We start from the raw sequence: 26,365 nt of genomic DNA on the forward strand, positions 1-26,365 counted from the left end.
GAGGTTGAAGATCGCCATCATTTGGTTTACTAAAAAGTTAAAAAGAAATCTAGTCTGTCAAGGGAGATATTTTAAATAGGTACGTCTTCAGGACATTTCATAGGTTTATATCGACATGTATAGCATATGTATAATAGGTGTGTGTTTCACATAAACTACTATAGAAATGACACGCAGAATAATACATAGTTCACACAGGGATTAGGGTTCAGGTAAAACTTTATTTTACAGAAGTCGTGGGTAAACAAAGTAATTTGCTGCATCATGAGCTTGGTGAGCTTTTATTATATAATAAATTCTGATTATATAATAAACTCCTTGACGCCAAGGTTTCCTGTGAGATACCACTTCTGTGTCTCCACAGGACTCAACACAGGGTACCTCAGAGTAAATGGTGGTTAATGAACACTGGCCGGTAGGCTAAACTCAGGAAATGAATTGCTCTGAACAGTAGTTTAATTCTCCATGCAGTAACGCCACACCGCTCAATCAATTTGAAAATCAGTTTCCTGAATCCACTCTCGTGGAGATTTGTCACAGAATGTTTGAGTCTGAGGGGACTTGGAGCTTTGCTGATGTCCTCATTCTGCAGATGGAAATGAGGCCTGGAGGAGTTAGATGAGCCTCACTAGACATCCTGCTTGTTAATGGCAGCATTGTGCCTCTGCCAGCTCCAGTCGGACTCTTCCTTCCGCCATGAGGTTTCCCAGAAGGGCCAAAGCCACCTCCTACTTTCCCCCACCCCTTACTCCTGCTTTGCAATTATATGGTTTCAGTTGCAGGAAAGAGAAAGAGTTGTCAAGCTCCCTCTACCAGGAGGCTGAAGAGAAGATGGGACCCACAGAACGAGCTCATGTCATAATCGGTATTTACCCAGGACTGGTCTGTGCCTAGCCTGGCTAAGATAAGCTCCCTAGCCTTTAGGAACTTTCCATCTCTTTGGGGAAAGAAGATGTACACACATTCATAGCTACAGGAGGGTCCTCCTATGTAAGATTAGAGCATAAATGAGAGGTTGGGTAGAATCATGGGGGCTAGAGAAGGGATGGGATGTTTTGGAGGCCATGGAGCTCGGGCATAAGGTTTGAGGACTGAGAAGAGGGAAGAACACAGATTAGAATAGCATGGGCCTGGGTTTGTGCTTCACCCTGTTGGTGTTAAGGAGCTTGGGAAGTTTCTGGGGGGTGAGGGGAATGGTAGAATGGGATCTAGTACTGACTAGATTTAGGAAGACCAATATGGTAGTAACAGTGCATGGGAATGGCTGGAAGCAGGAACCTTAAGGAGGGCCTTAAGGAGATAAAAGCTCGGGGCAGGTAATGGCAGGAGGAAGAGAAAGAAGCAGCAGATGTAAGAATTTCCATTTTTAAGCAACCCCCCCCCCCAAAAAAAATCTCCAAAAAAACCAACACTAACTGCCAGGTGCTATTCTAAACACCATACAAATATGAACTCATTTGACCATCCTGAACTAGGTACGATGGTTAATTCTGTTTTACAGATGAGGAAACCGAGACACAGTAAGAGCAAATAACATGCCCAAGGGCATATGCCAATAAATGATAGAGTCAAGATTCATACCCAAGCAGGGCCTCCCAGGTCTCAGCTCTTAAGGACCACTGGCATGCTATAGTGGAATGTTTAGAAGCAGAAGTCATGATGAATCCAAATTTTTTCAAGCCTGAGTGACTTAGCAAATGTTAATGCCATTGATGGATTACATATATCAAATGGGAGTATTATTAGCCTGTGGGAAAGAGGATACACTTGACTTTTTATACATTTTGTTTATGGTGACAAGAACACATCTGAGTAGAATGTCCCATGGGAAATCAGAACTACAGGACAAGCTTGGGGAAGACACGGTTGCAAGTTTGTTTCTTTCTTTCTTTCAACCCTTGAAAAATGTTGTGCCACTTTCTTCTGGCCTCCATGATTTCAAAAGAGAAATCTGCTGTCATTCGAATTGGTGTTTGCCTGTAACTAAGACGTGCATCATTTCTCTCTGGTTGCTCTTAAGATTTTTTTCTTTAGGGGGCACCTGGGTGGCTCAGCGGTTAAGCGTCTGCCTTCGGCTCAGGTCACGATCCCAGGGTCCTGGGATCGAGCCCCGCATCGGGCCCCCTGCTCAGCCAGGAGCCTGCTTCTCCCTCTCCTGCTCCCCCTGCTTGTATTCCCTCTCTAGCTGTCTCTCTCTCTGTGTCAAATAAATAAAATCTTTAAAAAAAAAAAAAAAAAGATTTTTTTCTTTAGTTTCCAGAAGTTTAATTATGCTGTGTTTTGATGAGGATTTCTTTAGATTTATCCTAGTTCAGATTCATATTAGCTCTTGAGTCTGTAGGTTTTGTTTTTCACCAAATGGAACTTTTCAGCCATTATTTCTTTGAATATTTGTTAAGCCCCACAATCTTTTTTGACTCCTTCTGGGATTCTGATGATATCAATGTCAATATCTTTTGTTACTGTGCCACAGATTCCTTTTCTCCCCCCACTCCCTGTTCTCTTGTTTGTGAGATTGAGTAAATTTGATTGAACTGTTCTCAATTCAGCGATTCCATCTTCTGTCATCTCCACTCTACCATTGAACCCATCCAATGAGGTTTTTTTTTTCTTTTTTAATTTTGGTGGCTCTGCTTTTCAGTTCTATAATTTCCACTTGGTTCTTTTTTGTAACTTCTATTTCTTTGATGAGGTTTTATATTTCTTCATATGTTTCAAGGGATTTCATAATTACTTGCTGAAACCATTTTATGGTAACTGCTTTAAAATCTCTGCCAGATAGTTCCAGCATCTGATTCATCTCACTATTGGTGTCAGTTGACTATCTTTTCTCACTCACATTGTGATTTTCCTGGTTCTTGGTATGACGAGTGATTTTTTTTTTACTGTATCCTGGGCATTTTGCATATTATGTTAGGAGACTCTTAATCTTATATAAATCTTCTATTTTAGTAGGCAGCCACCCTGTTTGGGCTTTGGATTTTTTTTTTAAGGTTTACTTTTGTAGTCTATAGTTTCAGTGACAGTTTTCTGAGCCCTTGCAATGCTGTTTTGGTCTACTTTGTTCTGGTTTTGCTTAAGCTCCCACTGGATCCCTGCATGTGATGCCTACATGGATATCATTGGGTAGATACAGGGGGATGCCCTAGATCACCATCTGCCATTGCAGGGAGGCCTGGGAGACACCGGGCCTGCTGGCGCGACTGGTGCACATGAATGTATCTACATCGTTCACTTTTTATTCTAGCATTTTTATGATTTTATCTTTTTATTTTTAATCCATCTAAAATTCATTTGGATATCAAGAGTGAGGTGAAGAATATTCTCCTCCCCCCGTTGGGGAGCCAATTACTCTAAAACCATCTGCTAAAAATTCCACCTTCTCCTTACAAATTTGAAATGCTACCTTCATCAAATTCTCAATTTCCATGTGCATTTATATCTATGGGCCGAACTCTTTTTCTTGGATTTGTCTACTTTTGTTGCTGCTTGAGTTACTGTAGAGTTAAAAATGTTTTCATATTTGACAAGGCTAGTCCCTTCTCTTTAATTTGCTGTGTTTTGCTTTTTAAAAGGATTTGCGACATGGGTGCAGGGCAAAGACAGGCAAAGGAAGATGTGGCTTGATCTGATAGAAGTTTCTTGCAGTGTTCCAGGAGAGAGATGGTGGAATACTATAAGGTAGGATAGATTATCTATCCCATTGTCTTCCAGATTTCAGTCATTTTCTGGTACACCAGCTGTGTAATTTTTGACATATCTATACGTTGTCTGCACTGTTAACTTTTTTGCTAATTCAATTCACTTTTTAAAAAAAGATTAGTTATGGGCGCCTGGGTGGCTCAGTTGTTAAGCGTTTGCCTTTGGTTCAGGTCATGATCCCAGGGTCCTGGGATCGAGTCCCACATCAGGCTCCCTGCTCAGCAGGAAGCCTGCTTCCCCCTCTCCCACTCCCCCTGCTTGTGTTCCTGCTCTCACGATCTCTCTCTCTCTCTCTGTCAAATAAATAAATAAAATCTTAAAAATAAATAAATAAATAAATAAATTTTAAAAGATTATTTATTTATTTATTTATTTATTTAGAGTGCACGCGAGGGGGCAGGTAGGGGAAGAGGGAGAGGGATAGAGAATCTCAAGCAGACTCTGCTGAACACAGAGCCCAACACAGGGCTCGATATTACCGCCCTGAGATCAAGACCTGAGCTGAAATCAGGAATCAGACGCTTAACCGACTGAGACACCCAGACCCCCCTAATTCAGTTCACTTTTAAATTTTAAATATTTATATTAGGCTTATCCTCCATGCTATCTGTAAAAGCACAGATTAGATGCAGCAGTTATATATTTTTCTAGCATATTAAACCGAAGAGATAACAGTGAAAAGAAACATTGTTTTTCCATGTGGTGCCTACGGTATGGTGTCAGCAGTTTGAGAAACAAAGGGTCTGAGCAAACCATTCTCATCTGTTCTCCAGATGAAAGTCCTCACTCAGAAGGGAGCCGCCTGGGTTGGCTGGTGATCTCTGTCGCTTGAGCTGGATGCTGGGCGCACGGGTGGGTTCAGTTTGTGAAAATCATCAAGGGGTTCACTTAGAAATACTTTTCTGTGTGATAGGTGTGATTCAATGAAAAGTCTTAAAAGTATCTCCGTATTGTTTTGTGCTAATGACTGGTACTAAGATCTGTGGCATGTACTCACGCAGGTCATGCAAAGCAATGACTAATGGAGTGAGTAGCCGCCATACAAACTTAAAACACTGGTAACAATTTCTCTTCTTCAGAGTTCTGATGTTCCTGCAGGCAAATCCCCCTCATGGAGACTGCTGGAAAGGGCCGCAGAGGATATCACAGAACAGTCAGAATGTTCACGGGATGATAAGACGTTGGTGAAGTGATCTGCGGGGCAGAAACGGACGATAATGCCAAAGGCCAGGGCCTTAATATCCTTATCTCTTAGTCTTTATTAAAGGTAAACAGAGATAAATGGAAAATGCCATCCGAACCTCACGAAGATCAAATTAGAGAGCGAGATTGCAGGGAATCAAATTGTACTGACCTGTCACAAGCACTTACTCAGATGTAAGCAAACACACAGCACACTCTTTTCTTCTTCTTCTTCTTCTTCTTTTTTTAACCCTAAGGTGATTCTGGCTTTTAGATTTCTAAATTCTTTGGTCTCAGAGTCTGCCTCCTGCTGAGCACCCTCAGCACCCAGAATAAAAAAGGGTACAAAATCACTGATAACTAAAATCTCTCTGCCAAACAGAAGTAGCTTCCATCTTCTGTTCTTTAAGAACAGTAGAAAATAATCCAGTCTCCTCCTGTTAGTGGCCATGGAAACTAATCTCCAATATTTCTTTCAGCGACTGAATAATACTAAAAACCACAGCAGTCTTCAGAGTCATCCATTAACTGGCTCCACACTAAAAAACAATAAAACTACCGGACCTTAAAATTCAACCTGCACATGTTCCATGATAAGTCCCCCCGGTTTCCCGATTATTTCAGGGCCAGTTGAATAGGAGAAGCCCCTGGGGAGAGAGTCACATGATTGCTTGTCAGAGAAAAACCTGGAGTCTTGTTTCCTCAAGTATCTCTGAAAGACCTACTCCTTTCCTATTTCCTACCATTTGGGTCTCCTTCCAGTGGTGTTTCTGCACTTCAGCGTGAAACACTGTTTCTTACCTCTGATCGTCTCAGAACTAGAAGCCTCAGTATGGAATTGCTGACCTTTAGAAGTCTCCTCTCCGCAGCCGAGCGTTCCCAAGAGACCTGCCTGAGAGGGCTCCCTCACTCTTCATGGACACTTGGAAGCCGATCTATTTGCAAAATCCGCTTTCTGGCAAGCTTCTGGAGTCTTAGGCCAACCAAATTTCACCTCCAGTTTCTCAAAATCTATCTGCACAGGGTTGCCAGCTTCTCGGTTTCCCCCGAAAGAAAGACGGACCTCCTTCCGTCAATGTCATGTATGGGAAGGGCTGTCAAGGCAGGGATCAGCAGGAGGCCTCCAATGACAGTTTCAGAGAGCTTGGTGCCGGGTGATGTCATTCGACCCCCTGAGTCTCGAATGGGGGTTCAGGACACGGCCGTGGAGTGGAGCACCTGCCGGCACGAGCCCGGGCCAGCTATTTAAAACCACGAAGCAAGGACAGGACAGGGGTGAGGGGCCAACTGTTCTGAGGGTGCCGAGGGTGCTGGTAGCAGGCAGGCAGAAGGCAACAATGCCGGGGAGGAATCCACCTGGGCAAAGGATGCCTTTTTCTCTTCCTCCACGGACGGCCAAGGCCGTACCTCGTCAGCCTGGCGTGGCCTGATGGAGCTTACACAGACTTCAGTAGGTGGCACACATTTGTTTTCTTCACACCTTTCACACTGGCAATCTGGTGGAGACAAAGAGCCTTTCTTTCTTTTTTTTTTTTTTTTTAATTTGCGAATCTTAGCTCTTATTTTAGAGGGTCCAAATGTTCCTTCCACGCCCTGTTAGTATTATAAAACAGGGAATTCTGGCTTTGGAGAGGCAAGGGTATGATTAATATGTGATGCATCTTAAACCATATTTAAATCTTAAATGTATTTTGGGAAATACATTCTCAACCACATGGTCTCAGTTTTACAACTTGGTAGGATTCTTATACTTGATTCGGCACAGAGCTTTAAATCCTTCAAAAGACTCATCTAATGAAAAAGTCTGTTCTCTTAGGTTGGGTTCTCCTAGAAGCAGACTTTGAGTCAAGGATTCAGGTACAAGAGCTTTATTAAGGAAAAGCTCCCAGGAGACACCAGTAGGTGAACGGGAGAAGGAGGACAGGGAGACAGAAGAAGCTGAGCAAGGTGTGATTTCGTGGGAAGGCCCAGTCTTGGCCTGATCCAGAGGGGAGTCCTGGAGAGTAAATTATGCCTCAGAACATGTCCTTCCTTCCTCGGGACAAGGAAGCTGTGCTTTTGGATCTCCCAACCAGTCAGTTGCTGGCCTTAAGTCAAAGGGAGTGGTAGGGTGGGGTGGGGTGGGAGGTAGTGTGGACACAGGGGCTCTCAGGCCCACAAACACTGCTGGCTCTCCATGTGGGCTGACCTGGCTCCGGTATCAGCTCACAGGGGGCTGCACCCACAGGGCTGGCCAGAGAGGCCCGAGGGGATGTGGGTGGGGCCCTGACAGCGTGGGCCACAGGGCCATCCTCCACACTGCCTGTTCTTACCACCGGGAGCTACTTAGAGATCTTTCATCACCTTCTGCTGCAAGAGGAAACGAATGATGTCTTTTGAAAGTCCCGGGGTGGGCTTTTCATCATCCAGAGACACACCTCCTTCTCCCCGTGGGTAGAAGTGGGTGTCCTTGGAATGCCTCCGTAAGACGGAGCAGCCGTCCCGGTTGAAGATGACCTGGGCCATCTGAAAACTGCGAAGGGCGTACTTTTGGTTCTCCTGGCCCTTCAGTTCGTTGATTTTCTGAGACAGGCACTGGCAGACCGATGCGGAGAGTGGATTTCTAGCGGCTGGCTGGGGATGGCCAAACATTTCATAGAATCTATCCAGGGATTTCCGAAGCCCATCATCCTCTGCCTTGGTCTCCGTCTGGCCCTTCACACCAGGGTCAAGCCAGAAGTTCTCAGAGGTCCAGGAATCATTTTGTTCACTATTTAGGTGACTGGTGTCTGCAAGAGAGAACACATTCCAATACTCGAACACATATTCAAAAAAGCCAAAAGCAGATAACGTCTCTTCAATTCACCACACCTACTGCTCTCGGGTGACTGATAATGGGCAGGATTAGCTGATTCCAGAATTGATTCCCACCATCCTGGGGTTATGCCCCTTGTTTGCTCAAAACAAGAACATCTTATTTGCATGTTTCAGGAGTTCTTCATCTATGGTCTTTGAATAGAGGTTCAGAGTAGCTGTGAATTTGGATGGGGAAAAAAATCATATCTTTATTTTCACTAACCTCTACCAGAAATTAAGCATTTCCTTCCATAATAAATGTAGGCAACAAACCTATTAGCAGCAGTACCTATGACTTTGTTACCAACAGCTCACAGCTATTTTCACATCACATTATAGTTTCCAGAAGATGTTTTTAAATATCATTTATGCCTATCACTATGCTATGGACTGAGGTGTGGCCCTCCAAAATTCTTATGTTGAAGCCCTAACCCCTAATGTGACTGTATTTGGAGATGGGGCTTTTAGGAGGTTATTAGGGTTAAATGAAATTGTAAGGGTGGAAGCCAAATCTGATAGGAGCGGTGGCTTTATAAAAAGAGGAAGAGATCTCTCTTTTTTTCTGTCTCTCTCTCTCTGTCCACGTGCAGGAACTGAGGGAGGACCATGAGAGGACACAATGAGAAGGTGGCCTTCTCGAAGCCAGGAAGCCCTTCCCAGAACCCAGCCATACCGGCATTGTGATCTCAGACTTCCGGTCTCTAGAACTCTGAGAAAATAAATTTCTGTTGTTTAGGCCACCCAGTCTATGGTATTTTGTTATGGCGACCCAAGGAGACTAAATTACCACAGTTATTAGTCCTGATACTAGATCTTATTATTTAAGCATTAATTTACAAAGCATATATTGGAGACTCTTAACTATAGGGAACAAACTGAGGGTTGCTGGAGGGGAGGGGGGTGGGGAGATGGGGTAACTGGGTGATGGGCATTCAGGAGGGCACGTGATGTAAGGAGAGCACTGGGTATTAAATGCAAGTGATGAATCACTAGATTCTACCCCTGAAACTATTAATACAAATGCAGTAAAGACCCCTAATGTAGACAGTGCTGGGCATTTACACAGTTCAGACATTGTCTTTCTCTATTCCCTACACTAATCCTATAGACTCTTTGTCTCTCAATTAAAATCACCACCTTTGTGTTTTTTAAAAGAGTAACAAATAAACTAAGTGACTTAATAATAGACAATATGAAGCCAGAATTGGAGCCAAACCCTAGTCCCTGATCTCACTTTCTGTACCTCTCTGGGAACCCTAATTCTTAACATGGGAATCTCTCAGCTCTTCTGAAACAAAGGACTTTCCTCTCAACGTGTTCTAGGAAAGATCCCACACAAATAATTTGCAGAATTCCTTATGCACCAACCAGTTTTATTCTTTAAAACTTTATACTTTAAATCAAAATATTATATTTTCTTTTTCTGCTCTGATAGAAGCTTTACTAAATTACTAGCTTTAATTCCACACACACGCCCCTCACCCCCACTAACTCAACTAGTAGCTATCATAAAAATATTTGCACTTGCTAATGATGAAGAAAGTTGTGTGATACAGTGGGTGGTTTTAGAAAAGGAGAAGGGATTTGGGGATTTGCCTTTAGTCTTCCTACTAGCTAGACAGCATACTACCTTGCTGAGCTTTGGCTTTCTCATCTACAAGAGTTTCAGTAAATGGTCTCTCTTTGAGAACTTCTGCGGTAAGACAAGGAACAGAGAAGTAGATAAGCCAAAGCATCCAAGGATATGGACACATGTGGTATGAGACACACGTAGGCCCACACGTGGACAGACATTCACTGGCCCACCATATAAGGAGCCCAACAACAAACCACTTAGCCAACTTGAAGAATGGCTGATTCCAGGGTGGTTACAGGAAAGTACATGATGGGACTGGTATATTTTATTGTTCTAGAATGCTCAAATACTGATGGGGGCTTGTCAAGGGGGAGTAGAGGCCAGCTTGAAAGGGATCACCTGGCCACATCTGGAACAACTTGAGCATGAAAATAAAATGAGAGTAACAGATGACAGACCATTTATTAAAACAGAAAACCATGAATCCATAAAATAATTGAAAGTTTGTTGAGGAACAGGATAGTTGCAGTCTCAGAGTACTTCCCCCTAAAATACTTATTAGTCACAAATGGAAAAAGAATAACTTCATCGTGGAGAAACCTGGCACATATCACCTCAATCAAGTGACGTAAGTGAGGGGACCAATCGAAATCCTGTTGCCATGGGACCAGATGCAACAGGAAGACCCTGAGCCACTTTTCTGATAGTCCTGCCAAAGCTGCATCACCTGAACCCGATTATGAGGAAGTGGCAGACAAAACCAAATTGAGGGACATTCTGCAAAAGGACTGGCCTATACTCTTCAGACGTGCCAAGGTCATGAGAACCCAGAGAAGAGTGAGCAAGGCTGTTCCACACTGAAGGGCACCAGAGAGACATGACAACTAAACACAGCACATGATTTTCACCTGGATCTTTTTGCTATAAAGAACATTCCCGGGATCGCCTGAATGGGAGCTGAGGATTAGATGGTAATAATGTACCCCACTAAACTTCCTGATTTTGAGAGTTTCACTGGGTTATGGAAGAGGATGTCCTTGTTCATAGGAAAATCAGGGGTGGTGGGCATGAGGCTGGCAACTTACTCTCAAATAATTCGTGGGAAAAAAAAAGTTCTTTGTATTGTACTTGCAAGTTTTCTATGAGTTTGGGATTCTCTCAAGAAAAATAATGAAAACAAACCTCTGGAGGAATAATCGTTAAAACTTCCTTTGGTGGCCTACTTTAATATTAACACAAAAAAAGCCTTAGCCCAGGGCTTGGCAAACAGTCCTTATCTAATAAATGGTAGTGGCTATTACAGAGCCAAGGGGAGAGGGGGGCGGGCAAGGGATCCCACGATGGCAGGATGAGCTGTCCCTTCCCACCTTCTCCCCCAAAGATGATCTGGTCCCGGGGACGTAAGGCAGGAAGACAGGGGCTGAGAAGGGTCAATGGGGAGAGTGGAAGAGAGAAGGAAGATCCTCAGCAGTGACACTGAGAAAGCTGGGGAGTTCCTCAAACTGCCACCCGAGGCAGCCATTGACCCAGAACCCTCCCAGTAGCACAGCATGTACTTGTTAAGGAACTGGTCAATAACTGATTTGAACCCAATGAGCCTAAAAACTGGGCTTGTCTCCTCCGTTTTTCATGTAAATATCAAGCAGATTGCAACTCATTTTCAAAGAAACCCTCCTTCCCCTTTCCAGAAGAGCAATGACAACATGGGTTGAGTTATTTACTACAGCAGTTCTTTTGAACACCATCCACAGCTCATTTCAGTCGTTGACTTCCTTTGAAAACTTGCTTTACTACCAACAACAAAGCTATCTCTCTAATAATGTGGCTGTTGGCAGCCTTTCGGATATCTGGGATTTCTTTGCCAGCAAATAGAGTTAATTGCTTTTCTTTTCCTGATGCGCCTACATACGGACAGCATGGCGATCTTTGATAACTCAGTCAGTTCCTGCACCCTCACAAGCTAAGTTCAAACCGCACCTTATTCTTACATTAACATAGCCCAGATTGGTAGGGCTCTCAACTTGGGACAGTAATGTCTACTCTAGGGAGAGTCTGGCGATGTTTGTGTGTCAGTGATTGGAAAATGCTACTTGTATTTAGTGAGTAGGGTCAAGGATGTAAATATCCTATAAGGCACAGATCAATCCCATACAACAAAGAATCATCCTCCCCCAAATGCCAATAATGCCTCTTACCCCTTGAGAGGAACAGTGGCTCAAAGGATGGATTCTGGAAAGAGTAGGAAGTGAATGCTGCATCCCACTGCGTTGTAATATATTGCTTTGCCTTGCCCCCAGGCACCTTTGCTGTTGATCCCTGCACAGTGCCTTTCTTGCTGGTACCCATTTGTACCATGCATTCCTCCCTTCTCAGACCTTGAGACCATTTTATTTTTCTCAGCAAGGGCCCCAGTCCCAGTGATTTTGGCATTATCTAAATTGAGTGGAATTTCCCCTTTTTTTTTTTTTAAGATTTTATTTATTTATTTGACAGAGAGAGACACAGTGAGACAGGGAACACAAGCAGGGGGAGTGGGAGAGGGAGAAGCAGGCTTCCCACAGAGCAGGGAGCCCGATGCGGGGCTCGATCCCAGGACCCTGGGATCATGACCTGAGCCGAAGGCAGATGCTTAACGACTGAGTCACCCAGGCACCCCTGGAATTTCCCTTATCGCAATTTGCTTCCATCACGAATAGAATTTCTTTAGGAATTGACAAGAAGAAAGGGAGGAGGATGGCACTGGGTATGGCCAGGCTTTTGCATGCATTATTTCAAGGTCACCTATCTACCAGAGCATCCGTTTGTTAAATTTTCTTTCAACTGGAGAGAAAACAGCTAACATACAGATGTTTGGGACTCTTAACAAACCTAGAAGTATTTTTATATCTTTAGGAGTTATAGATGATAGTTTGTTCAGTAATGCCAGGCAATCAATTAGCATGGAGGATTTGAGATTAATGGTTGCATTCTGTGAGGCGCCATTAGCCTTTAGAAACCCAGATGTTTAATGGGGATTTCTTCTAGAGAATCTTCCACAGCTACATCTGTGGTTGATAAATACGCAGCAGGATTTTATCTCTGTGAAACATTTTAGCTTTCAACTTTAACACGTTTTTCCTAAATGGATTTGATATTTAGAATTCTGTCTCCCTCATGCACCAGCCTCAATAGCCGCCCACTCCACCTTATTTGTTCAGACTTTCTTTTACTCGCAACTGCTAACTGGGAGGATCTGTGGTTTCAAGGCTGCACAGAGCCGAAAGAAATCAAAGACTTAATAAAAGAAGAGAATTATCAGGATTTAAGGAAGTGTGGCTCATACAGTCTCCTTTTACGTTGCTCAAAGGGAACAGCTGCCCCCTTTCTCAGGGGGGTGCGCGGCACACTCCTACGTGTGGCCCCACTGCTTTGGTTCATCTGTTGGAGGCTCCTTGGGTTCTGTGTGGCTCTAAGTTGTGGGTGTAAGAAGAACAAGGTGAGTGGGGAGGGGGCATGTCTTGGTCATCAGTGGTCACGGATTAACACAATTTGGATGCACTGACGCCTCTCCTTTATGAGAACAGTCAGACTTCCGAGGCCCCACAGGCTCTCTACATGGGTGACACTATCGTTTTTAATATATTAATATATATTGCCCAAGGATCTGGAGCCCCGCTCTGCAGGCCGCATCTCCCTGCCCAGATCTTTTGTTCCTTCCTACCCTCTTCTGTTCCTCTCACCCCTGCCACTCCACTCCATACCCTGCAGAGGAAAAGAGGAGTGAACAGCATCACTGGGTGAGCAAGATTAAGTCCTATACCTCCAGCCCCACAGGCTGCGTGGAAGTCTGAGTGGAGCAACACCTCTGCATCATTGCCTTGAGAAATCTGGCTCCCTTTTCAGAACCTCTGCAGCTGCTGTTCCTCTGTGTGGAACACGCTTTCTCCACATTTCTGCATGGTTGGTTCTCTCATGTCCTCAGGTCTCGGTTCAGATGTCATCTTCTCAGTGAGGGCTCCTGTATCAGTCAGGATGGGCTGGGTTATGCTATGTAACAAGCAAGTGCCAAATCTCAGGGGCTTAAACAACAAAGGATCATTTCTCACTACTTACAGCTCTGTGTCATACCGGTAGATCTATGTCATGCTTGCCCTTTACCCTGGAACCCAGGCCAACGGGGCAGCCACCACCTCAACATTGCTTAGTGACTGTGACAGCAGAGGGAAAAGAGCCCGGGGGAGCAGGCAGTGACTGGGAAAGCCCTGTCACGTCTGTTCACAAATCACTGGCCAATGTCAATTCATATGGCCAAGCCTGATTTTAAGAGGATGAGGGTGAAAAATTCTTCTGTAGGGGAAGGCAGAGAGTATTGGTGACCGATCTTCTGTATGAGCCACAATTCCTTCTTTCCTTAAATCCTGATAATTCTCTTCTTTTATTAAGTCTTTGATTTCTTTCGGCTCTGGGCAGCCTTGAAACCACAGATCCTCCCAATGTGTACCTTCCCTGAGCACACTATTTAAAATGACCTTTCCCTCACTCCTCTAGGCCCTGACTGTCCCTCTATCCCTTCTCTGCCTTGTATTTCTATATAAACCTAGTAGCGTCTAATAATGTATGATTTGATTATTGTCTGTCTTCTCCGGCTTATGGCATTTGTCTCCCTGGGTACCTGCTGTAGCCCCCAGGGCCTAAAGCAGTGCTAGCACAAGACAGATAAATTGGAAACTTTTTGATGGTCTGTTTTACTTGATGAATTTCATTTTCAAATAAAGATGTAAAGGTGCATGATTACTAAGGTGAACAGTCAGGCGACTGGGAGGTTTGCTCAGGACAACCCCCGTTGATGCCTGTTGTCTCAATTAATTTTTTTTTTTTTTTAAAGGTTTTATTTATTTATCTGAGAGAGAGAATGGGAGACAGAGAGCATGAGAGGGGGAGGGTCAGAGGGAGAAGCAGACTCCCCGCTGAGCGGGGAGCCCGATGCGGGACTCGATCCCAGGTCTCCAGGATCATGACCTGAGCCGAAGGCAGTCGCTTAACCAACTGAGCCACCCAGGCGCCCCTCAATTAATTATTAATAGCACCCTCATTCCCTCTCAAAAGGGCCCTGGGGCACACGATTCATTACATGTATACACGTATCAGGATACAGCCATCACATATATGTTCCTGCCATACATCCTGTGTCCTGGGGGGCTGAGTTTTGATGCCAGAGATCATCCCAGTCTGTGGGTTAAATAATAAGGTGTCTACACACTTTTTTTCCCTAAACTTTCTATTCTACCGTCCTCCAAGACAATCTTCCTTTCCTTCCCCTTTGTTTTCACAGCAGTCTTTTCTCCTACCCCTTGGCTGTCCAAGAACTGTTTGGTTTCCGCCCTGCAAGTAAAGGGCCTCAATTCGTTATACCCCATCGGTAACTCACTCTGATTCCGCTTTCTGGTCTCATGTGACTTTCCACCTCGGTACACTAACACCGGCATTGGAGTTCTAAGGTACCTTATTTTCTGTCTCTTTAATAACATAAAATTAATGACCAAAAAAATTACAGGCTTATGCCTCCTTTTGCCTGATAGCAAGCCTGCCATCTGCAGCTTGAACATTTTAGAATTTGCAACTGTTCCTTTAAAGGACAAAACCCGCAGACTCACAAAGGGGCGGGGGCAGGGTGTGGATCTCAAGATATTTAATCCAAATTAACACTTCAAAGGATGGGTGGTCTGGTCAGGTGCTTTTGAAACCGCAGTCTGAGTCTGTACTTGTTTACATCTGAGAGCTAATCCTGATGAATCACCCAGAGGGGAGGTGGCATATGCTGTCACCCTTCCTCCTAATGGTGAACAGATGCAACGGGCAGAAGCTAGGGTCCTCTAAAAGGCAACTGCTGAGAACAGAAGTGAATGCTGGAAAAAGCCAAAAATATGTGTGATCGGTGAAGAGCCCTAAAATTAAGTGCCCAGGGCAGTTAATAAGGCTCATCTCTGCCGTCTGATTGGTAAGCTATTTTACCTGTACCTTGGCATTTTATATTTTCTTAAGAAACTAAAATGTTCTGAAAATTACAAAGAACGAGGATATCCAAGTTCACACCACTTCAAATTGACAACTACCATATTGTCATATTTGCTTCAAGTCTTTTTTCTTAGTAAAGAAGGCAGCACTGGGAAGCCTGGGTGGCTCAGTCGGTTAAGCATCTGCCTTCGGCTCAGGTCATGATCCCGTGGTCCTGGGATCGAGTCCCGCATGGGGCTCCCTGCTCAGCGGGGAGTCTGCTTCTCCCTCTGCCACTCCCCCTGCTCGTGCTCTCTCTCTGACGAATAAATGAATAAATCTAAAAAAAAAAGAAATCTTAAAAAAGTGAAACAGGTGATGGGGATTAAGCAGTGCCCTTGTGATGAGCACCGGGTGTTTTAAGTGCTGAATCACTCTATCCTACACCCGAAACTAATATAACACTGTATGTTCACTACACTGGCATTAAAATCAAAACAACAAAAAAAAGAAGTAAATATTTTAATTAAAGTTGACCACTTCCACACAGAGATTCATTCCTTCTAGGCCATTTTTATTTAGGTCTTATTTTTTTATTATTTGTTTTTAAATATTTTTTTTAAGTAATCTCTACACGCAACGTGGGGCTCGAAGTCACAACCCCGAGAACAAGAGTCACGTGCTCTATCTACGGAGCCAGCCCTGCGCCCTTTCCAGCCCGTTTTTATACCTTACATATATTATGTATCCCTAAGCAATACCGTGTTGCTTTGTGTGATGGTCATTTTAATTTTATTTTCCATATACGAAGTTTAGCTTTTTTTCACTCCACTTTATGATTTTTTTCCTTCCCGCCGTTGTCGATACTATATATGAATCTGCTTGAGAGTATTCTAAGAACATCCTGCATTATTTTTCATCCATTTCATCCTCTTGCGATGGCCATGTGGGTTGTGTCTAATTTTTCCCTGGCACAGTGAGCCCCCGGTACCTGCTTCCTGTGTATTTGCTCTACATCCAACCGTAGAACTGCCGAGTTGAATGGAACATGCGTTTTCAATTTCACCAGAACAGGCCAAATCACTCTCCAGAGTAGCTGCGGCACTCCCACCACCAGGATCTGGGTTTCCCTGTTTCTCCACAGCTTTGCCAAACTCGGCTACTGTCGGGCGGGCGTATCCAATCCTGGCTCCTCATGTGGGGGGTCACATTTCCCTCCTCACTCAAAGTGGCCGAGCTGCTCTCCAGACGCTTAGCGGCCACTTGGGTTTCCTATACTGTGAAAAATTCATCTTCTTTACCCTTTTTCTACTGGGCTTTGTCTCTTTTCTATCTTCTTTTTAATGGCATACAAAATAAATTACAGAGAAAACAGTGTATTTGACTTTTCTCCGCTTGATCTCATGACTTGATTATCCCAGTCTGAGGCTGGACAAAAGACCTCGAGGTTTGTTTTTGTTTTCATGGCAAAGCTTCTCAAGTACGACAACCTTCACGGTGTCAGTTTATCACTTCCAAAAAGTGATACTGTGTCTCTACTCCATTTAGTAAAAAAGTCACGCACCAAGCCGGATCCAGGGGCAGGGCCAACAGCCAGCTCACCGGGTCTCTTTTTCCAGACAAGAAAATTGAGACAAAGACCAAGTCTCCAGAATCACTGCATGAGGGGGTTGGTGACTAGACCACGGACAAGGCTAATCTGCTTATTAATTTTCTTCATTAAAATGATCTTCATGTGGCTAACATTTGCCATAATTAGGACCACGTTGGCCGTGATGAGCCAGGCAGAGGCGTTCTCCCTCGATGATTCAGGTAATACAAGTTTAGGAATCACAGGCCCGGATCCTAAAAATGCTTAACAATTCTCATCTTTAGTAGGAGATTAAGGTTTAGCCTGAGGCTTGATTTAAAACGGATTCGTTTTGCATGTTGTTAAGTAATAACCAAATTAAAGGATCAGAACCTGACCCCTTTGCAGCTAGAAAAGCCATGGCGGATTATCTGGTTCAGCTCTCACACTTTCAGGACCAGAATCTGGGAGCTGAAACAAGAACTTGGATCCCCTGACCCGGTCCAGGTTCAGGGGCACGGCTCTTGGGCACTTCTGCACCTGGAGCCCCAACAGGGGACAAGAGCAAAGGCTGTCAGACCAGGGAACCTGAGACAGAATCCCCTTCAGGAGCCATTGGGAATTAGGAGCTTCCCTGCAACACTTAAAGCAATCATTTAAAAATGTCCACCCTCCCCCCGCCCCGCCCCGCTAAATGCTTTTTTTTAAATCTCATTTTACATGGGATGTTTCAGCAGATTTGTTTCATATCATGGCCTAGATAGTAAGGCACAATCAGGGGCAGAAAAGAAAATCAAATGATTCTGATCTAGGTTGCTATGGCAACGTTGCTATTTTTGAATACGATTGTTTACTTCAGCAGAATTAAGTTCAGTGCAAGCAGCTAATTAAGATGAGGCTTGAAACTTTAACCTTAACCTTCACTGTAAGAAAAAAAAAATAAGCACTTTAAAAATGATGCTTGAAGTGTTGCTGGAGACAGATTTAGCAGAGGGCTCATCTCCCTTTGCTGGGGAAGCAGAAAACGGATTTTTTTCTTGAAGAGGAACGGGGACCTACTCACCATCTGTCCAAATCCACAAGTCAATATTTCCTAATTTTCAGAGATAAAGAGGAACAGAACAGAACTCTTATCAAAACAGAGCCAGTTCCAGTGTTGACATCAGCAGACTTGCTGAGACTGACAGACAAGGGAAGTTCGATGCTTTCCTATACACAGTAGTAGTTTTGTTAGATGCGTATTTGTGTAAACAGACTTCACTCCACATTAGATCAACATTAGGTATATCTGTGAAGTAACAGGTTGAATGTAAACAAACACACCGGAAAGCAAAGGTATAGCTGAGCACTGCCCCTTCAAAGTAATCACCCTGCGAGGCCAAGCTCTTATTTTCAAAACGCTGACATCACTGAGAACATGCTGGAGCCTCTCAGGAAGGGTCTCCACTCCCGCTGGAAACCTCTTCTGGATGTCCTCATTGGTGGCAAATCTCCATCCTCGGAGGACAGAATTATCTTTTTGGAAACTGTCAAAAGGCATTAGGAGTAAAAGCTGACAAATAATGTAGGTGATCAAGCAGGGTAACATGGAATGAGGTAAAAAGCAAGGTTTATCTCCAAAAAGAAATTGCTTTTCTTACGTTTCACACACTAGTTCTTACAAAGGAATTCCAAAACCAGTTCTGCGCGTGGCAGGCAGCATGGTATTACGTACTTTCAGATTTGTTACTTTAAAGGGCAGAACGAACGTGAATTTAAGTTCTAGCTTCTGTAAAACAGCTCATAGTCACAGATCAGAAATCTGAATTTCTGTCCTGGTAGATGAGATGCTTTCGAGCATGGACTGGGTTTAGAAGGCTTGAGTTTGAGCGCCAACGTGTCCACTTCCTGGCTGTGTGACCTTGGGCAAGTTACTTGACATCTCTGAATCTTCATGGCCTCCTCCGTAAAATGAGAATGATAATATTAATGATCCATACCTCCTAGGACAGTTGTAAGAATTAAATGCTTCATTAGCATTGAGCCTAGCACACAGTTCACAGTAAGTAAAAGCTATTCTGTCATTATTATTATAGTGACAAGAACAGCAGCAGTGATGTTACATATAAATATTAGGGCATTTGTCATTTAACACCCGAGATTTTTAAGAGTGAAGTGCAAATGCTCTTGGGTAACTACCTGCCGCGATAGACACATATCACAGGGAAAATCCAGATGAACAAAGTGTTCATTCCTGACTGGAAGAAACATCACCTTTACCAACAGCTGGTGCCCCATCCTGGCATCAGAGTAAACATCACCCATCTCACGGTTAGGACTGACTCCGGAGAGGTCCCAAGTGCATGCTCTGCAAAGCACACAGGATCCCACTGTGGGTGGGAACAGCAGCTTCCTCAGTGTGTGGGAGTGTCAAACACAGAAGCCCAGGCTGGTGGGGCCCTCCAGCTGTCCCCTGACACATCGCCCCAAGGAGGGGACCAGCACCAGAGAGCGCAGGTGGGATTGAAATGACTCGACCTGCAGTGGTTTTGTAGTTGATGGAAACTATGAATCAAGTGCAGAGCTTCAGGGAAAAGCTGAGGTTAGTAAATACACTGAAGAAGGAGAAACACTGCATCAAACAAACAAAATCTCTTTTTTTAAGAGATCGGGAAATCAGGCAGAAGAGATCTATGTTCACAGACTGACTGCTGGTGGAGTCAGAACTGCAGTGCTGAGTTAGATTTGAAAAGGCAAGATAAGACTGAGAAATACACTGCGAAGAGTCATAGGAGTGAATCCTTCACTCTCCCCCTGCCCTCCCCCCATTCACAGTTGAATCTGAAGAAGGGCAAAGCTATGAGCCTTCTTTTCTGGAGCAAATAACATCAGAAAATACAGAGAGCTCAGAAACTGGGGGAAAGTCATAAATATTCAAAAACAGTGTAACATGATAAAACCAATGCAGAAAAGGCCTTAGAGACAGCAGAGAAATAAAAGCTGGGGTTGACTGAGTGGCAGAAAATATGAGACATGAGGGGTTTAGGATGTATTTGTGTTGAAAATGTTTCCAGCATTGATTACTAAGGGCTAGTAGTGGGGGCAAATATGGAATTGAATTTCCCGCTTTACAAGGACACCTCTAGTAGGATGGCAGAGATAGTTATATATTTTTGACACACACAAAAAAAAAATGTAATGGGCAAGATATTATGAAAATCCTTCTTGTTACCAAAAATCTAAAAATTCCAGGTAAATTTTTTTTTCAATCTTTTAAAATGCATGACTGAGCAGGAGTAAAGGAAGGGGAATCCTCAGAGACCAAAAGCAAAATCACAGTGGGCATTCCAAGAGATAAATGAACCCTGAGCTGGTGTCTTGATCTGGCAAATCAACTTTAATGGCACTCAGGTTTCAGCACACACAGTCTAGCATCGAGGCAAGATGGGGGCTTGAAAGGAGGTCACTGCGTGAAGCTGAGAGCCCTGAAGTTACACCCTGAAGATGAACTAGGAAAAAAAAAATGCCTTGCAAAGGGTCCCAGTAAGAAAACTTGTTTGTCTTGGCTTTGGCCCTGGGTAGAGAGAAGAAAAAAGAAACATCCCTTTGGAGCTTTAACTATGAGCCTGACCTCATATGTGTTTGTGGCCTGAACTGAGTGAGACTATTTTTGTGGTCTGAAAACCCCCAGCCAGGAATTTATTTCAGTATGGTTCCAAAATAATGTGCCCTTATTTGTTTAGAGAAAGCAAATGCAAATCCTCTTTAGAGAAATGTACCTTCACTCAAATGTCAAAAGAAACCCTGCACATAAAATTTCACTGAACGGGAGCTCGATAAAAACAATACTCACAAAATACGCACTGAAACGAGGCAATGGAGCCAGTCCCAGAATGAATCTCACAGAAACTTTAGACATTAGTTAACGGTCACAGAATATAAAACAAGTATGTTTAATATGTTAAAGAAATAAATTAAGAAATAGAAAGTTTGAGTTCGGAACAAGAGACTACAAAAAATAAATCGGTAAACTAGAAAAAGAAACAAAAATAACTTAGAAAAATGGAAAATTATGATAATAGGTATTTATGCCTCTGTAGGTGGGTCAAACAGAAGACTAAACACCACTGGAAAGAGAATTAGAGAATAGGAATCAGACTTGAAGATACTATTCAGAATTTAGCACAGAGAGACAAAGGGATGGAGAAAACAAAAAAAATGAAGAGATATGTAAGTCCAAGTGAAATGGTCCCACATGCATCTAATTGGAATTTCAGAAAGCCATAATAGAGGGAATGGGGAAAAGGCAATGCACAATGAGTTAATAATGGGTAGAAATTTCCTAGAACTGATAAAAGCATGAATTCTCAAATTTAGCGATCACCATGTTTTGCAAGCAGGATAAATGAAAAGAACCCCTATTGCTAAGCATGAGATAAGACTACAGATTATCAAAGGCAAAAATAAAAATTCTTAAACCACCCAGTTAGAAAAGACAGATTCCCCATAAATGAATGACAATTCAGTTGATGGTTGATGTCTGGACAGCAACAATAGAAGCAAGAAGGCGGTGGAACAGGGGCGCCTGGGTGGCTCAGTTGGTTAAGCGTCTGCCTTTGGCTCAGGTCATGATCCCAGGGTCCTGGGATCAAGCCCCGCATTGGGCTCCTTGCTCAGTGGGGAGCCTGCTTCTCCCTCTCCCTCTTGTCAAATCAATAAATAAAATCTTAAAAAAAAAAAGAAGGCTGTGGAATAATACGTTCAAGTTCTAACAGACAAGAACTGCCAACCTAGGACCACTATCTTCCCTGGCCAGATCAAGAGAGTAATATATGTCATAGCCAGATTGCCCCCCTACCCAAAGTTCATTCTTTAAGAACACTCAAAATGGACAACATTCATATCACCTAGGTCAATTTATGGAGATTTTGCCTGAAGGCAAAGAAATGAGCCACAGAGAATTTTCATGTTTTCTATTTCTTTGGTGATGTGAATCTGTTTAATTCACTAATATGGACCAGCTCTCCTTGAAACAGGGTCCCAATGCTAGACTTTGATCCCAAATCACATGTGACCATCTTTTTTTTTTTTTTTTTTTTTTTTTTTAAAGATTTTATTTATTTATTAGAGAGCGAGCGAGAGAGAAACAGCATGAGAGGGGGGAGGGTCAGAGGGAGAAGCAGGCTCCCCGCCGAGCCGGGAGCCCGATGCGGGGCTCGATCCCAGGACTCCGGGATCATGACCTGAGCCGAAGGCAGTCGCTCAACCGACTGAGCCACCCAGGCGCCCACATGTGACCATCTTAAAAGTGTAATTCATGTCCACCGTACATTTTGTGTCTGAAAGTTTTATTCTGTAATGAGCCAATTATGCAAAATAATTCAACTTCAAAGTTGTTCTCGTTGGTTTTATAAAAAATATAGATGCTCTCAATGTCTTGTTTTGCAGATGACATTTTCTCTCTGCAATCAACTGTTTCCATTTGCTTTTCAAATGATTACCAACTTTATCTTGTAATCAGCTAAAGTCTGCTGCTCTGGTGGTCTTGGCCTCGCCATGCTAATTATCCAGGCATTGGCTCCAAACGCTCTTTTGAAAAAAAGGAAAATAATTATTTTTATGCTCATGATATTCACTGTCTTTGAAGAGATCACATGAAAAAAGCTGTATAGCTTAGTTTTAAGAAAGCAGTTAAACTCTCCTTTAGTCAATAAACTATGACAATCATAAGAAGATAAACAGAGACAGAGGTTTTGACTCACAAAGGCAAATGGTAACAGTGCCTTACTGATATTTTGCAATTTTCTGTTACCTGAGGTCCTCCTTCATTTCATTTCCTGTGTAAATGAAATCATTTTCTTTCATAAATCTAGAAGGGGACGCCAATTTGTAGGGGAGTATGAAAAAGAAAAAAGAAAAAGTGACCTGATTATACTGTTTATTCTAAAGGACTAAATTTTTTTTGAGCTCTGAGTAGCAAAAATCTCAAATGCATTTGAAACTTTAGCTTCTAAAAAAAGCCTCCCCCCCCCAAATCCATACACACAATAAATCTTTCATGCACATTTTTTCTATCTCGATCTGGGTAGTGGTTAATTGGGTGTATACATCTGTAAAAATGCACCAAGCCATAACACATAAAATTTGTGTACTTTATTGTATAAAAATAGTATCTCAATTAAGAAATTATCTACCGGGGTGCCTGGGTGGCTCAGGCGGTTGGGTGTCCAACTCTTGATTTTGGCTCAGGTCGTGATCTTGGGATCCTGGGATTGCTCCCACTTTGGGCTCCACGCCCAGCATGAAGCCTGCTTGGAATTCTCTCTTTTCCCCTCTCTCTGCCCCTCCCTGCTTTCCCAGGTATGCAGGCACACACTCTCTCTCTCTAAAAAAAAAAAAAGAAAGAAAGAAAGGAAAGAAAGGAAAGAAAGAAAGAAAGAAAGAAAGAAAGAAAGAAAGAAAGAAAGAAAATATCTACACACACACACTCCCTGTCTTCAGTAAGTCCTGGATGTGGCATAGAAATTAAGGTTTTAAAAAAAGATTCCCAGATGGTTCTAATGTTCACTTAGGTTGTAACCACTACCCTAGGGCAGCTGGAACATCTCTTGATTAGAATAAACATTCAGCAAATATTTATTTCAATGAATGAATGAATGAGTGAGTGAATGAACCAACAAACTAATAAATATCTGTGTTATTTGTGGTCGTAGGTGTACCATTGACTAGGTCCAGAAAAAGCCCTAAGCATATTTTAAAAAAGAAAACACATGCCAGATGTTCTAAGCACTGTACATGCTTTATCTCATTAACTCTATCAACAAATCTACAAGCTAAGTGGACTGTTCTTGATCTTTAGGTGCAGCCAACATAACTTTGGCTACTTGAAGAAGAAAGAGAGGTACTTAGATGTAAACCACAGTACACACTGCCGTTGAGAGAGCTGCAGAAACAGACTCTAGGCTAAGCTTTTAGGAATTACTCCCCACATCAGCCAAAGGGGCTGCCGGCTCTTCATTATTTGAAACCTAAACAATTAGGAAGCTGCTGCTACAGATGCAGCTTCAAGTCAACACAGCTTCTGCTACAATCTGGAAGCTTCCCAATCAGGAAGCTGCCTGTTGGATCAGGAAGCCATCAGTTGCTGGTTCCAGACCATGCTGCCTCTGCCATTATCCACCCCAGCTAAAAAGGAATGTCCCATGCCCCAGCTCTCTTCCCACATAATCTAGGTCTGAATCCAGATGTTTATGGGAATGCATTTGATTAGCAGATCTAACTCACATCCAGAACACTAGCTATGAGAGATTCTGAAAATGGTAACTTCCATCCTCTGTAAGAGGAGGATGTTGGAATAGGCATTGAGTGAGCTCGTTGATAGACTCACAGATAATGAACTTGAGGCACAGAGATTATGAAACTTGGTCGAAGACACACAGCTAGTAAGTGGCAAGGGCAGGATTCAAACTCAGGAAGTATGGCCCTAAACACTACAAAGGCATATAAGAGAATAATCATACGGAGCACAAGCAAGCTAATGGGCGTGAGGTCTCCAGGTCTTGACATACACACTTTCATGCTCATAGCGACTGTACTCATTAATTCTGACATCACCTCTAGAATTTTAAGTCTCACAGTTTCTCATCTTCATAATTCAAAAATATATTAATTTACTTGACCACTTAATTTTTGGCTTGGGAAGTGTTCTCAAGTGTTGGCAGGGAGGGTTGTCGAAAAGGTTCTATCACCAAACAGTGACCGAACACATCCACACCCAGGCTTCAACAACTACCTCCAACTCTAGCTCCTCACACTAGTTCCATGGTACAAATTAAAAGAACATTTACAAGTATCCTGAAATTATTTTAGGACTTTCTAATGGAACATCTAACTAATTCCATTTTCCTCAAAAAGCTTGGGAAACTGTGTTGGATGTAATAGAATGATGTTTATTTAGCTTCTGCTTAGAAAGCTATTACATAGCTCTTAGGAACTGGAAACCATGTGACTAAAGCTTGTGATGTATCCTCTGTTATCTGAAACTGTATTTGCACACATCTTTAGTACAGTTCGGTCTGTCCATCTATCTCCATCCACCCAACCATCCATCCATCCACCCATCTCTCCATCCATTCCCCCACCCACCCATCTCTCTATGTGAATGACCCAGATAACAGAATAAAAATATTAAACTGTATCTAAAATAAATAGATCAGTAAATACAGACTAAGGTTAAGAGGAGTGAGAAGAGTCAGTTCCAAATCATAGGATGGAAATGTTGAAAGTTCCTCACAAAGGGGAGTATGTTAGCTCTTTTTAAAAGACTATAATTTTTAAAAGAGATCCTTCTAGGTGCAGGGAAAAGAGAAATGCTACATTTGACATGACACATTATAAACTGCAAACCTGCCAGTTTGGGAAGGGTAAATATTTGCTGAAGATTAAGTGCATGGCAGAGGGATGTCATTAAATCTACAGTAATTAAAAAGTTCAATTTAGTATCACGTGCATCTACTCCATTTTTGATGAGCATACAGCCTCAACAACTCCAAGCCATAGTCCAATAGTCTCCATGGTATAGAAGGAAATGATAAATGTCTTCAGCATGACTTCCAGCAAAGTGAGTCAGAGTTAATTACTCTGTATGCCAGTGAAAATGGATTTGTTTAAACAAATGGGCCTGCCAGCCAATAACATCGGCCACATGCTGAACTAAATCTCATATTAATCAAATGCACATCAAACGCTATCAGACATGTGCCCAGAAGGAAGGCTTTATTCCTTTATTTCTTATTAGTCTTGGTCTCTGTATGTTGTGATGGAGGATTCTTCCAAGTATCTGGTGATTTTTGGCTGTGTGTTCATCATTTAAGGGTGTGGCATTAAAAAGGGATTTTTGAAGCCCTTGCCCAGGGTACAGCTTATAGATTGGTGGGCTTCATAGAGGGGGACTGATAATTCATTCAGGCTTTCCAGAGACGGATCCTGTCATCTCCAAACTGGCCAGAGTGATGGATGAAGATGCTGTTTTAGACAGGAAGGTCCAGAAAGCCCTCTTGGAGGAGGTGGCACTTAACCAGAGCCATAAATGCAATGAGGGAGGGAGGAAGCAATGCAAATATCTGAGTGGCGGGGTCCAGACAGAGGACATGGCAAATGCCGAGTCCCTGAGATGGGGTCAGGTTAATAAGGCTAAGAACCAGCCAGGAGGCCACTGTGGCCAGAGCCCAGTGAGAAGGAGGAGACAGAAAGGAACAGTGTGCATTTATAACATATGAAATCAATTTCCCATGGGGCACCTGGCTGGTTCAATAGGTAGGGCGTGTGACTCTTGATCTCAGGGGTCGTGAGTTCAAGCCCATGTTGGGTGTAGACCTTACTTTAAGTAAATAAATAAATAAAAATATTTTTAAAAAATTTTCCACCTGGACCTTGTCAGAGATATTGAAAAGCGTAACATTAAAATATTTAGTGATACCTTATAAAAACAAAAAAAGCACTCTGACTTGCCTTTGGTTTAATCAGGCAGGCTGACAGTTATGTGAAAG

General features: G+C 43.0%; 1 protein-coding gene and 1 pseudogene across 8 annotated transcripts in view; one reads left to right on the forward strand and one right to left on the reverse strand.

The window, feature by feature from the left end:
• Positions 1–201: 201 nt before the first annotated feature.
• Positions 202–26,365, reverse strand: part of LOC118554236 (shieldin complex subunit 1) — an 83,443-nt gene continuing 57,279 nt past the window's right edge. For all 7 annotated transcript variants that reach the window (XM_078056960.1, XM_078056962.1, XM_078056965.1 and 4 more), the window contains one exon: positions 202–7,652. In XM_078056960.1, the coding sequence (XP_077913086.1) occupies positions 7,210–7,652 (443 nt within the window). In that variant the 3' untranslated portion in view covers positions 202–7,209. The remainder of the gene's footprint in view (positions 7,653–26,365) is intronic.
• Positions 3,592–26,365, forward strand: part of LOC118538034 (cytochrome c oxidase subunit 7B, mitochondrial pseudogene) — a 61,970-nt pseudogene continuing 39,196 nt past the window's right edge. The window contains exons 1-2 of the transcript XR_013441959.1: positions 3,592–3,681; positions 14,607–14,772. The product of XR_013441959.1 is annotated as a cytochrome c oxidase subunit 7B, mitochondrial pseudogene (transcript). The remainder of the gene's footprint in view (positions 3,682–14,606; positions 14,773–26,365) is intronic.

The sequence above is a fragment of the Halichoerus grypus genome, chromosome 10 (assembly GCF_964656455.1).
Source record: "Halichoerus grypus chromosome 10, mHalGry1.hap1.1, whole genome shotgun sequence".
Taxonomy (NCBI): domain Eukaryota; kingdom Metazoa; phylum Chordata; class Mammalia; order Carnivora; family Phocidae; genus Halichoerus; species Halichoerus grypus.